This window comes from Hippoglossus stenolepis, chromosome 15, assembly GCF_022539355.2.
Source record: "Hippoglossus stenolepis isolate QCI-W04-F060 chromosome 15, HSTE1.2, whole genome shotgun sequence".
Taxonomy (NCBI): domain Eukaryota; kingdom Metazoa; phylum Chordata; class Actinopteri; order Pleuronectiformes; family Pleuronectidae; genus Hippoglossus; species Hippoglossus stenolepis.
This window is the reverse complement of record NC_061497.1, coordinates 15,355,658-15,370,765: the sequence shown is the minus strand read 5'-3', so window position 1 is coordinate 15,370,765 and position 15,108 is coordinate 15,355,658. Positions and strand designations below refer to the sequence as shown.

The 15,108-nt window shown below is 38.6% G+C and overlaps 2 protein-coding genes and 1 long non-coding RNA gene across 4 annotated transcripts; 2 read left to right on the top strand and 1 right to left on the bottom strand.

Moving 5' to 3' along the window:
• The first annotated feature begins 271 nt into the window (after positions 1–271).
• Positions 272–2,743, top strand: LOC118122352. The gene is made up of 4 exons (XR_004698453.2): positions 272–533; positions 833–968; positions 1,308–1,397; positions 1,689–2,743. It is a non-coding gene; the product is annotated as an uncharacterized LOC118122352 (long non-coding RNA).
• Positions 2,744–3,241: 498 nt separating this feature from the next.
• LOC118122246 (interleukin-12 subunit beta) lies at positions 3,242–8,060 on the top strand. The gene is made up of 9 exons (XM_035178850.1): positions 3,242–3,333; positions 4,353–4,446; positions 4,591–4,692; positions 5,435–5,614; positions 6,357–6,462; positions 6,576–6,745; positions 7,294–7,454; positions 7,568–7,686; positions 7,795–8,060. Exons 2-9 carry the CDS (start codon positions 4,353–4,355, stop codon positions 7,820–7,822), a joined length of 960 nt encoding a protein of 319 aa, XP_035034741.1. The 5' UTR covers positions 3,242–3,333; the 3' UTR covers positions 7,823–8,060.
• Positions 8,061–8,203: 143 nt separating this feature from the next.
• ublcp1 (ubiquitin-like domain containing CTD phosphatase 1) lies at positions 8,204–13,405 on the bottom strand. 2 transcript variants are annotated; one of them, XM_035178109.1, is made up of 11 exons: positions 13,242–13,405; positions 12,650–12,944; positions 12,312–12,403; positions 11,890–11,975; positions 11,664–11,779; positions 11,333–11,431; positions 11,048–11,085; positions 10,771–10,869; positions 10,432–10,548; positions 10,188–10,315; positions 8,204–10,010 (listed from the first exon to the last, which is right to left on the bottom strand). In XM_035178109.1, the coding sequence occupies exons 2-11, from the start codon at positions 12,801–12,803 to the stop codon at positions 9,980–9,982; spliced, it is 960 nt and encodes a 319-aa protein (XP_035034000.1). In that variant the 5' UTR covers positions 12,804–12,944; positions 13,242–13,405; the 3' UTR covers positions 8,204–9,979. The 2 variants fall into 2 exon arrangements, with proteins under 2 accessions (XP_035034000.1, XP_035034001.1); XM_035178110.1 differs by having other exon boundaries at positions 12,650–12,817.
• Between the last annotated feature and the right edge of the window lie 1,703 nt (positions 13,406–15,108).

Sequence of the window (15,108 nt, the reverse complement as noted above, 5' to 3'; positions counted from 1 at the left end):
TGACTCAAATAGTTTTTTTTGGGCTTTTCCACCTGATGAACTAGATCTTGTGCTTATGTCATCAGACCTCGTGCACTCAGGTAGCATTTGACACACACACACACAAATACCCACAATCACAAGCCACACTGAGAAAAATGATTTTTTGGCCCTGTAATGTTTACGTGGCTTTTTTGTTTAAATTCTACAATAAAACATTATTGAAGGGCTTTTACTTCAAAATGCTGTGTGTTATTTAATCTGCTACTTGAAGTTTGTTAGTAATTATGAATCATCATTTTGATAAGTAATTTTTATCATTCATGCCAAGTAATATTAACTACCCTTCTGTATTGACTGCACGACCCGACACAATTAAGTCAAGTTTACTTGAGTAACACGAAATTCGAAACCCTCTTCCTGCTCAGCCAGCGACGTCAGAGGACAATTAGCGCTCCTTTCACACAATAGGTGAGACCCTGAGCAGAGCAGCAGCACCTGGATGCTTTTATACCTCATTTGATGAGACAGTTCGTGGATGTGAAGCCACTGGGGTAGGTTTTATGCTTAATTTACTTTGTACATTCATGTTAGCTCATCTGCTAAAGTCAGACTACTAGCAAAGACTACTTTGCTAGCATTAGCTTAGCTTACATTGCATTACATTTATCTTAGTAAGATGGAACATATTGCATCTTTCATTAAAATTGTTTAGAATAGGTATTGGTTAAACTGTATGTTAATTATGAAAGCAGCAGTTAATGTTGCTGCTCAATATTTCAAACTGAGAGAAGTGTTGTGTATTGTTTTAGCATGGTGTTTAACTATGTTGTGTGTTAACCTTTTGTTTTAGAACAAAGAGGAGTTGAGAAGGATCACATCGATTCCTCTCCAGCAAACCATTTGGTCAACGTTGGACACTGGTTTTTCGGACAAAGGACAGGGTGGCTTGCACGAAAAAAAGTTCTATGCTGGACTCACTCAGGCAGGTAATGAGTAATGAGGCTTGTGTACATGGATGGATGTATGGATAACTGGTGACACTTGGTTCATTTGGTCAAAGTTAAATATTTGTATTAGCTTCCCCACCATTATTCCATCTCTACCTTCTATGTCAAGACCCTTGAGATCATGTTTATTATGATTTGATGCTATACAAATAAAATCTAATTGAATTTAATTAAAATGTAAGACCACATTTGAAAAAATATTAAAGGGATGTACTGCATTAAATCATAAAACGCTCACTTTCTACATTTGTAGCTCGCTTCACCACTGCTCGCTCTCTATCCATTGTGAATGTATATGATGTTCTGTCTCTCGAACAGCAACATATCAAAGGTAGAAGAGACATCATCATCCGCTGCTTAATGGAGTAACTTGGAGAGTCTGGAGAGGAACTCATCAAGGACTACCAGGTACATTTGTGATGATTATTCTGACCACAATAAAAACCTAAGACTTACTCTTATCTCCGGACAAATACTTTATAGGCAAACCACTCATATCCCTTTGTGTGGTTTAAATTTTGTCTTTTTTATCAATTTGCATTCTTCAATAAGATATTTATTACAATTGACATTTAAGATACAGTACCAATCAAAAAGTTGTTAGGTCAACTTTTTGATTGGTATAGTCAATAGTTAAAAACAGTCCATAGTCCATAGTCTTCTAAGTTCTGATTTCAAATGTTTTTGACATCATTTCAGCAAGGAAGCCAAAGAGGACTTCTCTCATCATGACTTTAAAATCTGAAGGAAATGCAGCCCAGGAAGGCCACAACCCCTGACCATGTCGGTCATCGTCAAGGGAAAACAGGTTCTGGATGACTGTTGCAAATGTTTACCTTTTGCTCAAAGGCCTAAGAACCGAATTTGTTGGGAATTAACTTACTGCATTTCTATTCTGTATTTCTTACTAAGCTATTGCACTTTACAGTGATACTTCATTGAAAATGTAATCTCTGCAGATGTACACATTTGTCTGTTTAGTCAGACTGTCTGAGGGATTTTCTGAAAGCTCTTGAAATTGTTAAAAAGTTTTGGCCACACTGTTGAGCATGAGGCCACTTTGTGTTGCTAAAAGATTGTATTTTGTAGGCTAGCTGAAATATACATACTTAAAGGCCTTAAAGGGTTAGTTTGGATTATTTTATGTGTGATTGTATGAGGTCCTTATCAATAGTCAGTGTATTCGCTACATGGAGAAACAGCATGAAAGCTAAGCAATGATGTGCCATGGACGGGGTAAGCAAAAAAGGTATTTTAGCAAGTTAAAAGACCAACTAAACGCCTTCGGAGAAATCACATATTTTTGTTTGTGTTATTGTGTGACTTTGGGAATCTGAACTGTCCCTAAAACACTGAAGTCACACAATAACACAAACAAACTAAGGATCTAGGCTGGCACCTTTTTTAAATGTCTAAAATGCGTTTGTTGCTGACCCCACCCAGAGCAGTTCATTACTTGGCTTCTGTGCTGGTGCCCGTCTCTGCTTCTTCTAACTGGGGATGTGCTGACCGCCATATACTGTAGCTAATACACTGACTACAGAAAAGTACCTCATACAGCCACACATGTAATAATCCTATCAAACTGTTTAAGAGGTCAAATGCATCAGAAAGGTCACATGTCCTATTTGAAAATGTTTTAGTCTGACTAAGTGTTTCAAATGAAAGTCTGCGGTACTGCTGCTAGCACTGATTTAGATATGTTTTAATGCCCACCAGATTGTATGTGTAAAAAGCAACCTCTTACATCATTGTTGAAGGGGGAATAAAAGGTGCTGTTTCTGTAAAAACATCTGTTATTTCATGTTTTATAGAAGTTTATATGTTAAAACAATCGTATTGACAAAAGTAGCTCATGTTAAAAATGCAACAAATCCATAGTATAATAGTGCTGTAAAGTATATCAAATAATATGTAAATATTACTTCGAAATGTCTGGATATAAAGTCAATAAAAGTTAGTTAATTTAAATATTTTCAAAATTAGATACAAACTTAGTTTAAGTACAATTTACTAGTAAAATCTACTTAAGTATTCTTTATCTACCAAGTCTTACTAGTAAGTCAACTTTACTTGAGGATTTCCCAAGTAAAAATTACAAAGAATTTCTGAGTGAGAATTGTTACCTAGCTTCTGCTAAGTAAATGTCACTCAGGTGGCATTTGACACACACACACACACAAATACCCACAATCACAGTTCCTCTTTGTGTGGGACATAAATATAGCCACAGCATGGAGAGTTGGAGCAGACGACCTGAACAGACAGTCAGCACAGCCCTCTCACTTCTCAGAACAGCTTTCATCCCCAGCATAACAAAGTTGGATCAGGTCCAGCTGTCAAGGTAAGATCTAATATGCTCACACTAATTTTTCTCCCGCCTGTTGTTTGTTTATTTCGTCGAATTCCTTTGGTGTAAATTTATTCTAAGATCTTATCTTGATATCTAACACCTGTTTCTGGCATCATACTCTTTACTTTTTACTGAAAGGTGCTCACACATGGTTGATGTAAAAAAAAAAGGTTTCCATAGCTCGTGATAATTAAGCAGAAGGGGCATAATCATAAAACAGAATTAGGAAAAGAAATGTCTTGTTGAAACCATTTCCATAAAGCATCATAAGAAAGACTTCTACTCAAGGACTGAAATAATACACTTAAGTTGTATTGGTATATTTACTGTAGTGTCTCTTGGGATCTGGGACCCTCAGAGGAGACCCAAGATGCTTTGTATGACATAGTTGTACTTTTTTTTAATTGCAAGTTGTGTTATTATTTTAAATAGACGGTTTTGAGTTCAAACATAAATGTCACCATTAGATGCAAAGTCCTTATTTGCTTCTGCGGTCCCTTGGCAGGTCAGGTCAGGACGATGAGAGCACACGAGCGCAAACGACACACGACACAGGCCCATACACACAAAACCACATCCCATGTGCTTGTCAAATGAAATAAATGAAAGTCATGAGGACCATCAGGTAGATGTCAAAACCAGTGAGCGCAGAGCTGAGCAGCTTCAAAAGTCATTTTTGATCAGCATCTTTAAAAACAGAAGAAAGACAAACAATCTTAAAATGATTAGTCTGATGTGATTTACATTGTTGAGATGCTTTATGCTTTGTACTTTTGGTATTTTTATTTTTCAAAAGAAGTATTTTTACATTCCACATATGAATGAAGTTTGTGAAGATTATGACTTCTATTTTGTGATTGAAGAATCATATGTATCCATAGTGAAGAGTCTCATCTATGCAGCAGTAGAGCAGGTTTAAGCAGTTGGACTCTCTCCCTCTTTTTATGGACGAACCACAGATTAAACCTTTTTATACCTTTGCTATACTAACTTGTAGTAATTTCCTCCAGATGAGTTCACTATTCCTCGTGCTCCTGTCTTCTGCGCTGTGCTGGGCCTCCTCTCATAGACCCAATGAAAACATAGAGACTCTCATGGATAACGGTTGGTTGCCACCTCCTTTCTCCGCCAAACATATTTTAGCTTTCTTGCAGTTTCTGGACTCACCTCACATGTGGCAAATGATGATTCAAGCCCGACCGTGTTTAATTTGTGTGTGTTTTATCTGTTTGTCTATGATTACACCAGTTCTGGTGCTGAGGGTTCCCTATGGCCAGGACAGCAGGAAGTACATCCCTCTGACATGTGGAGAAACTCTTCAAAATCAGACCGTGTTTTGGAAGAAAAATGGTAATACAGCAGTTGATACAACTACAGATAATACTTCCACCAATCTAGCATTCTTATCCGTACCTGTGTAAGTATGCTATGTAGGATATAATACCTACGATACGATATGATACGATACTAATGAATCTAAACAAAAAACAAAGTTTTATTTTATTAAAGAATATGAACTAATATTCAGTCATGAGAAATGTTCTCTGTTTTGTTTTGACATTTTGAATCATACTACAGAAACTAATATACTACTACAATGGATTCTACTTTGACTACCACTAGTGCTACTTCTTTTAGTCCCTGTAGATATATAAGACATAAAAAAGTTTTTGTTCAAAAATATCAATTTTTATTCAGCCAGAAGAGAGAATGGCTCTATTACATTTTAAATACAGATACTACTTGTACTACCAAAAATTCTAATAACACCTATATCATTATGCTAAGCATGTTACAATACCATATGATAAGATATGATACTATTAAATTGAAAAAACAAATTCTAAAATCTAAACTTTATTCAGTTGAGAAATCTGCTCTTTTTGCTTTTTAGATATTTTTGAATCATACCACAGACACTACTTTGACTGCTACTTGTACTTCTATTACCACGATATGATACAATTTAAATTTTTTCTACTTTTCATTATAAAATATGAGCTTTTATTGTGTTAAATGATACATTTTGTTTGTTTTTATGACATTTGAATCATTGCCATCATTGCGTCATTGATCCATGTCCTTGTCTCAGGCCAGGAGCTTGACCCACGTCTCCAGGGAAATCAGGTCAGGGTCCTGGTGGAGGAGATGGACGGAGGAAATTACACTTGTCACCACGGTCCTGATGGAAAATACCTCAACCACACCATGATCATGGTCCAACTAGACCCAGACAACAGGACTGTCATACTGGAAGAAAGATCCAACGAAGGTAAGATAAGACCAATGGAGAGAGTGAGACAGGAGGGGAAACACATACACTGAGAAAAGACAAACGGACACAGATAAAGATTTGTTGTGTTACTGGACCTAGAAAGAGGTATTTCCCTGGAAGAGACTTAGGATGGATGTCACTGAAGGGCTGAGATAAGGAATGGTGTCACAGGGAGATAAGATGGGGAGAAATAGACAGAGATATAGAGGGCTGTGGCCCCAAGCAGTCAACACTCAACAGAGATAAGATGAACAGCGGCGCACATGTAAAGTGAAGCCGGATAAGAGGAGGATGAGGGGTAAGAGCGATGGAGGGAGGAGAATTGAATAGAAAGAGGGGAAAAGATGAAACAACACCAGGACTGCAAGAAAGGCCCTAAAGGAAAAACAGAACATGAATACTGGAGAGAAAACAACGAGTGTTTTCTTTAAATTTATGTTTTGATATAATAAATATAAAACACTGGGTACACTTTATACAGCCATCGTCGGTTAGTGACACTTTTTCTCCAAAACACTTCATTGGCCTTTTGCCACCTTGAAACTGACAGGCTTATCCACCCTTTGTCAGGCTTGTTCACAGCATATAATCTTGCAATCGTTTACCGATGTTGAAATTATGGGGCCTTCAAAAGAAAGTGCTCCGAAAGACAAAAAGAGAGACATTAATCGTTTACGAGAACATTAAACAGAAAGTTAGTGGGGGACTCGTAGTTCTAACTGTGTTTCTGTTCCTCCAGGTCACATCCACTGTTCAGCACCGAACTATAAAGGTACCTTCCACTGCACCTGGAAAAGAACAGAATCCAGACCCAACGCTGCCGTGCTCCTGGTGAAGATAGAACGGTGAGGACAGAAACAACTACTGGTCACTTTAATCAGTAGCACATCAGCAATTCAGTGTTAGGTCAAGGATTGTACCGTGTTTTTACAAATAACCAAATTGTCTTTTTATGCAGCCATTTGGAGACGTTATCATGTGAGGTAGACGCTGACGGATCAGGGGTTCACTGTCACAACGCCAGCTGCCCGTACAAAGAAGAACAACACCACATCTTCCTCACCGTCTACATACACAGCGACTCTCGCTTAGAGGCCTACAAGAAGGTTTTCTTCCTGAGAGACATTGGTAAGTCGCCTGCCTCAAAAAAAGAGTGTCATGGTTAGTTTTATTTTTTGTGATGGAAATACTTGTGTTTACCTCCGCGTATGTTTGTTAGTTAACATGATTACGCAAAAACTACTCAACCCATTTGCGTGAAATTTTGTGGAAGAGTGTTGCATGACCCAAGGAAGAACCCATTCAATTTAGGTTCTGATCCAGATCAGGCATTGGATTTTTTCTTTTCACTTTTTAAACCATCGGAAGATTGAAATAATTCATCTATCTCTATGAAAATTGGGTATATTACGGCCAATAATATTTATGTGTTTTTATAAATTAAATTTTGGATTGGATTTTGGATTTTTCACTTACTTTAACATGGAGAGATATGTTTGCCTTGGTAGAGGTATGTTCTCTCTGAGTGCCCTTCTAGTTAGAAGATGTGGTAATATTTGTCTCTGTCCTCACTCATCCCCCTCTGTCTTGACTTGTCCCTGGGTTGCAATCCAATCATCTCCTGCTCATTGTTCTGTTTCCCTCCATTTTCTACCGTCCCTCCTCACCCCATTTAGTGAGACCAGCAAAACTCTCTGACCTGCGCATCAGTGATGGGAAGGTGTTCAGCTGGGACTACCCTGACACTTGGGAGACGCCATGCACCTACTTTGGCCTGCAGTTCCAGGTCAAGGTGGTCCATAACCACCATTCCTGTAACTCTGAAGAGTCCCTAATGGTAATCAATACCTGCATAATGCAGAACAGATTCCATTAACTCTCTACTATTGTAAAAAAAGAAAGGATTTGCTGACCTCCAGTTTAACCACATTTCTTTGCTCTCTTCTGCAGAAGATCATCACTGAGGACAATACATATGAAGTCAATGTCAAAACCAAGAGATACGTTTTCTGTGTGCGAGCTCAGGACAAGTACACCAACGGGCCATGGAGCCAATGGAGTCAATGCATGTGAGTATTTTACTTGGGTCAAGAAATTATTTTGTTACCAAAGGAGACTTTCATTTGTTTGATACTTTATCCAAATATTCATCTGATTAATTCCTGTCCTGTCCCCAGAGTGAGCAAACACCATGTGATCTGCTAGTTTCTTCACTGGACTGATGCCACAACAAAGGAAGGCTAGGAGGACAGAAGAAACTTCTTTTCATTGTCACACTTTTTTTTAGAGCAAACAACACAAACAGGTTTTGTGCTTTGAGAGTGAATGTATAACTATGTAGTATTTATTTTGATGTTGGTATGGAAATACAGTATATTTTCAAAACAATTATTTGTACTATACCCTATCTAACTTCTATTTTTCTACATTTCCTAATAAATTAATGAACAAATAATTTACTGCACTTTTTGGCATTTTATGTGTAACATCTCAAACTTATTTCAGTGGGGATTTATTGTAATAAAGTGTTTTGCAATATATATCAATATTCGGTGATTACGTATTGTCAATGAACACTTCGGGCAATTTAGGTACAAAAAAAGGTTTATTGGTATATTTACAGTCAGGGTGTCAGTGATGTGATGGATGTGATGAGGAAAACACCAAAAGGCAGATCTCAAGAAATAAAAGGGAACTTGTTTTGTTCCTCTTCCCTCTGTGTGCGGACACAATCATTTTAGAAGCAAAAAAAAAAAAAAAAACTCAATGCACGTTTTGTGCTGTCCATTTCTTTTTCATCATAAATCCTCATCCTCTCATCATTCATTACTTGTACTTCCCAAAACAGCTTATTAATAAAAGCTCTAAACAAGATCAACTAGTGTATTTTGCATAAAAAGAAACATACAAAATGAACAAAAACAAAACTGGATTCATCCTTTACACGTCTTCAAGTTTGTGCGTCCAGCAATGCAGCAGAGCCAGGACAAAACAATTACATGTGCACAAACAAATTCTGGGCAAATATGCAAACTAACCTTCACATGGAAACTTTACCATCCGTGTGTGCATTATGTACATGTATGAAATCCAAACCACAGGCCTGTGTCTAGCGACCCTTGCACACTTAACAACAAACAGATGTTTTCCATCAAAACGTGCATCACTGTCGATTGTTTTGATGAATTATTAGCTACGACTACCAGTCTCAAGCTCAAATTTTTAATCCAGCGGTAGCTTTGAGGATTATTGCGTATTATTACATGTCAAATTGGTTACAGTGTTTGATAGATTGCAACACATTCTGGCTTTCCACTTTTTCCACTTTAGCTCTTCACAACAACTTTCACAACGTGGACATACCAGACTTGTTGCAGTGAAAGTCATACTTGATATTGACTATATTATGGGTATATGCATTTCTTGGCGTTGAATTTCTCATCCAATTCTAATGACTTATTAGCTTCTTAATGTAGCGTCTCAGTCACTTCAGGATATTCGATGGGTAAAATCTTGGCTTCTTTGACAGTAAGGTACGCCTATCTTTTAAGGAAACATATTATGCATTTTCAGATTTCCCTTTCATCAACGTATTTTTTTGTGCGTGTAAACGATGTGCAAAGCGATATTTACTGTATTTAAACCCATGCCACGTACCTCTGTGTTATCTTCCACAAGAACACCAAGAATGGGCTTTTCAGCCACCATAGCTGTAACGCTTGTTGGTGCCAACGCACCACTGTATAAGTTTAATAAAGGTTTTGCTACGGTTTGCTCAGGCTGAGTGCCGCCCTGGTAAAGTAAGAGTGTAGGCTTTATCAGGGGGGTGGGCCTTATAGAGACAGGAGCTAAAACCAAGTGTTTCAGACAGAGGCTGAAAAGAAGAGCAGCAGCAATGAACAGTTTGAGGAAAGTGGTGTTTCTGAATAGAGCATGTAAACCTTTGTAAAATAACGAACCTGAATATGAGCATAATATGTCTCCTTTAAAAAGATCTGAAATACTTCCAGGTATCATTTAAGATATATTTTTGACACCTAATCAAAGTAGGAGTTAATGAGTGGTAATGGTATTTTTTTTTACCATGCACTTATTGCAGTAAACGCAAACAATATTTGTAAAAAGAAAAAAGAAAAAAAAAAAAGATCAAGATCTGGGAGAGATGCTTAACATGCAAATATATAAATTAGGAAGGCTATCTCAGTCCTGAGCATTTGAGTGTTGGTTGCCGCAGGATTAGCGTAGGATATGTTTTCAGGTTTGAAATGAAGGACTTAGGTCGTAGCCAAGTCGGTGTGTATGTGCCTGAGAACTGGATGAAGGATGGCGGCATCCAGCCTTGGTCAAGGATGTAGTCCCTCCTCATTGATGCTGCTGCCTCTTGGATAGGTACCTACACACACACACAAACAAGCACAAAGAGGTTACTGTTTGTTGGCCTGTTTTTATTATTAGTATTTGGTGTTTTTACTATTATTATTATATGGCAATTTTAACATCTGCTACAAAAATGTGTTATGTCACTACTACTATACAATAGTCCCTATCACTGTTTAGCATGTGTGCCAACCTCTCCCAGTGTTTGTGGTTGAGTCCAGCGAAGTCGTCAAGCTTGGCAATTTCTTTGAGGTATTGAGCGAGTTTATACAGCTCCTTGTCTTTCTCCCTGTTGAGGTGAGCCTTCATGAAGGGTCGAATCTAATAAACAAACACACAAAAGATGTTTCAGAATGATATGTATATAAACACTGGCAAGGATGATGAGGAAGAGGATAGAGAGGGTCAAACTGGTAATGATGATGTCGGCCACCCACCTTCAGTCCGTTCTGTGGGTTCATGAGGAAGTTTCGTCCAATGTCGTCAAACATTATAGTGTTCTTCCGGTTGTAAATTTCTCCATACTTCCCCCATATCACTCCCAAGGGCTTCACCTGGAGACACACGACATTAAAACACACTAAATACGTGCGCACCCTCTCAAAAAGTGTACCTGTCTTTCTCTCACTGTTGTGTCACCACTAGCACTTTAATCCAAAGATAAACAAAATACCACAAGGGTGTGTGTTGTGATGTAGTGCTGTACAAATACAAAGCTAACATTAATGTGTGAAACGGGCAAATATTTTAATTTGTGGTCAGAAGTGTGTACCAACCTCTACAAGCCCTCTCTTAGGGGTGTGTACTGTGATCATGGCAGCACTGTCCAACATGAACGTAATCTTGTAGTTGGGGTTGTCTGTCACTCCCAGCTCCTACAAACACAAACACACACACACACACACTTCTGTTATCTTTGGTTCCGCTATAAATCCAAATACTATACGTTACATGGATTAACACTGCCACCTTTTGACGAAAAAATGGTACAGAGCAGTAACAGAACAAGACTTTGAGAACGAGCAAAGACTGAACAAAAAGTGGAATACTTACTTTCATTTTGGCATCAATCCACTTCATACTTGTTGCGGCTGAAGAGAGAAAACACAAGCTGTTCATTCCAAAAGCAGAAACTGTGAGGTGTCAGGGCAAGAACAACTGATACCCAGTGATACAATGTCTACTCAGCAGTTAGTTCTGACACACTATATGGTTCCCAATAAGAAATACCAAGAAAATAAGAAAAAAGAACATATTCAAAGAAAGATATTCAGCAACTATATTCTCATCTCATCGAATGCAATGCATGCAAGTTAGAAGAGAAGAGCAGAGACATACACCAAATGACAATATCATAGTCCTCGTAGGCTGACGTCAGGAACTCGTGAAGGTATGGCCTCATCAGCTCATGGCCCGTCTCTGCACACGACTTGTGATCTAAAACACACAGAGAACACAAACATAAATGCACAGAGTTCAAGTTTAAAGTAGCAAATCAATGAAATGAAGAGAGAAAGCACTGGAGACACAGTATTAAAGTAAAATTAAATATTGTGTACTCTTTAAGTAAAACTATAGTGCTGCTTAGTATTTGAATGCACTTCTATAATGAGCCATACAGTCAGGGGACCCAGTCAGATTCTTGAAGAGACAAATGTTAGTTACTCACCAAACAGCGTGTAATCCACATCCAGTACCAGAAGCCTCTTCCCTTCTCTGGGAGGGTTCATCTCTTCCACCTTGTAGTCTTTCACTCTGCGGGCAATCTTAGCCAAGTTCTCCTCTCTAAAGACAAAGATCGACATTTTCTATAAGACACACACAGATGTATTCCTACACAAACCCTCTTTATCTAGCCTCTATATAGCCACAGACACACACAAAAAACATCAAACCTGTTCTCCACTTCAATGACCTCCTCCTCGATGTCAAAATCATTGACCACATCGTCGTTCTCTGGGGGAGGGGCTAAAACGTCTTCCTTAACAAAAGAAAACACATGCACAGTTGAAGGGTTAGCGTTTGGCTAGGAATCACATTGGGCTAATGTGGGCAATGCACTTGGCATGTGTGTTTTGAATAGCTTAATGAAGATAAATGTTAGATTTGGTAAGTTTTTACACTGACCCACACTTTAAAATACTTATGTACACATGTGTCTCGGCTCACTCTAACCATCATTGGTAAAACTACAAATTAGTCAGTGACACAGGTATATGGCCAGTCAATAGAGCACCTAGCTCTTCAGAACCAACAACTGGAGTCCCAACCAGGAGACTTTGGAGTTGGTTCATTTCTCTGTCAACCTGCCACCTACCAGACTCTCCTCTCTGGTACCCATCATCATGATCTTGGTGTTAGGCTTCAGCTTCAGAGAGCCAAGCTTCATCTCATCCTCTGCAGGTTTACCTGAGGGCAGAAAAGAGAGAGAAACATTTGAAGGATAAGAAAGAGATTCAGAGAAATTTTAAATGTTCGTACACATCAGCTGATCGTGAATGCGTATTCTCACATAGGGAAAATAGTTTTTACATATAATAAATATAATATAATGCAATGTTACAAAGAGAATCAGAGTTTTTGTCCACGTGGTTTGAGTACCATCGGGCATTTACACTGGCTCCCCCACATGTACGGCTCTTGTGACCATCTCACCTTTGACCTTGAGGCCCAGTAGTTTCTGTCTCTCGGGCAGCACCCCGGTCAGGGTCTTGATGGACTGTTTCAGATCCATCACCGTGTCCTCCTCAGACAGAGTGCTGATGGAGTACTCCTGGCCTCCCCACTTTATGATCACTGACACTGACATGGCTCGCACGTGCTCTTCACACACATAAACACACACCCACACCCACACCCACGTGCTCGCACACACACACACACACACAGCTGGAGTTGGTTATACACACGCAATTGTTCCAGCTACTGTGACAAACCTGCACACGTACACCTGGCACAGAGAGGGGGGAAGAGGCAGAGGAACACAGGGGGTGTCAGGGAAACACGAGAAAAGGAGCTGATAGTGAAACACAGAGAACAAACGTGACACCTGCGTGTTCTTTTCATTGCGTGTTTCCAGACACAGCGGCTAAATGTCACGGAATCAGGGCAGACACGCAGTCCCTGATGTTGATATTTTTAGCACACGGGGTGGCTAACTATGACTAGCAACAATGTAAACACGAGCGGCAACCGGTCCAACCAGCTAGCATTAGCTCACTTAGCTAAACGGCTCGGGTTAGCTTACCTGTGCGAGCGTGCTAACATGTAGTGGTTGGTGAACGCTGTAGTTTCGTCAAACAGTTGAATGAATGAATGAAGTCGGTCGTTTCCTTTATCGCGAGGCGCACACTCTGTTCTTCTTCCTGGCGTCCCGAATCCTGCCGGTAGTGACGTAGAACAAAAGCTTTGTTACCATAGCAACACGACCCCATATTTAAAGCTAAAATATAATCGTTCAGCGAAAACGTCATCCCTCATTGTCATTTAGAAAACAAACAGGGAAAAAATGAAAATGAAAATGGAAGCTTTACATCACTGAACTAAATAATTGATTGTGTGACCCTAGAGACAAAGTTTCTGTGTTTTCACTTTCCAACCCATTTATCCTGCAGCAGCCTACGTTTCACTTAATAGGATAGTTCACCCAAAAATAAAAAATTCACTCATGATCTACTCAACACTGTGCCGATGGAATGGTGGGTGAAGTGTTTGAGTCCACAGAATACTTTTGGAGTTTCAGGGGTAGACAGTGTTGCAGCCAAATCCAATACAATTGAAGTAAATGGCGATCACTTCTTCAAACGTAAAAAAACAACATTCAAACTCGACTCGAAACAGCTTAATTTACACCGTGTTTTTAGCCTAAATGTCCGCTGTGATCCACATGTGAACGCGGCTCCGGGCTGGAGGATATCAGAGGACATTTAGGCTGAAAACACAGTGTAAATGACTCCATTTCGAGTCGAGTTTGAAAGTCGGGGCTTACGGACACTTGGATGACACCACAGAAGCAGTATGGAGTCATGTGGTTTTTTACGTTTGAATAAGTGGTCACCAGTTACTGGTAAGTTATCGGCATAGTAATAATGATAATAATAATGAGATCATTTAAATTTTGGGGTGAACTATCCCTTTAAAGGAGGACATTAACAAGAAATGCATGTTTTTAACAAAAAATATTTTCAATTAGACAAATGAAAAGGCGATTGAATTCCAAATTCAAAGACTTGTACACTTCACCAACTGTGTAGAGTGTTGCAAACATCTAGTGCATGTTTAAGGGCTTCAATGAACAACTATTTTCATTATTAATTGATGTACTGAATATTTTTTAGTTTGTTGTTTAGTTTATAAATCATAATCTAAATTGTGGAACTTTTCCCACAGTCCAAAGTGACGTTTTGACGGATCAACCCTAAAAAACAACAAATACATATCAGTTTACGTTCATGTACAAAACAGCATCAAACACTTACATTTGAAGAGTTGGAACCAGCAAATGTTTAAAAAAAAAATTCCATAGATAAATTACTTATACGGTTCAATTATATTATCATTATTATTAATACGTTGATAATAATTGTATTATCATAGTTACTGATTACTTTCAAAACTCAATGAGTGGGGTAATCGTTGCAGCTTTAGTATGTTGTAATTGCTTTATTGTTTGTCATATATGTATTATCCCATTGAAACAAAGTAATTTTAATTACTGTGCGTTGGTTAAAATAAAATAGATAAAATAGATATGATGTCTAAGGGGGTGCTCGAAGGAGAGGGATTAAACATATTATCACTGCATATGATGAATGTGCATTTTATCAATATTCAACATATTCAAGTTTATCAGATATGAAGACACTGACATTGAGCTTGTTTGTAGGATGTGTCGAGTTCATGTGTGTTGTGTGTGTGTGTATGTTTTGTTTTGTAATGGAAATTTACAAAATAAACTTTTTAGTTTATGCTTACAACAGACATTTCCATCTAGGGTACAGCTCAACATAAACGTTATTGTGCACCCACTGTCTAGCATGTGAGCCATTGTCTATTCATGTCTTGCAGAAGTTAATCCTGAGGTCACTTGAATTCTATAGTGACCTTTGCTGTAC

Excerpts from the sequence above, each read along its gene's own strand:
- LOC118122246 (XM_035178850.1), top strand. The coding sequence starts at position 4,353 with ATGAGTTCACTATTCCTCGTGCTCCTGTCTTCTGCGCTGTGCTGGGCC. Across the intron at positions 4,447-4,590 it reads AGAGACTCTCATGGATAACG|TTCTGGTGCTGAGGGTTCCC; the intron begins GTTGGTTGCCAC and ends TGATTACACCAG. Across the intron at positions 6,746-7,293 it reads TTTCTTCCTGAGAGACATTG|TGAGACCAGCAAAACTCTCT; the intron begins GTAAGTCGCCTG and ends CACCCCATTTAG.
- ublcp1 (XM_035178109.1), bottom strand. The coding sequence starts at position 12,803 with ATGTCAGTGTCAGTGATCATAAAGTGGGGAGGCCAGGAGTACTCCATC. Across the intron at positions 12,404-12,649 it reads ACTGGGCCTCAAGGTCAAAG|GTAAACCTGCAGAGGATGAG; the intron begins GTGAGATGGTCA and ends TTCTGCCCTCAG. Across the intron at positions 10,870-11,047 it reads GGATTGATGCCAAAATGAAA|GAGCTGGGAGTGACAGACAA; the intron begins GTAAGTATTCCA and ends TTGTGTTTGTAG.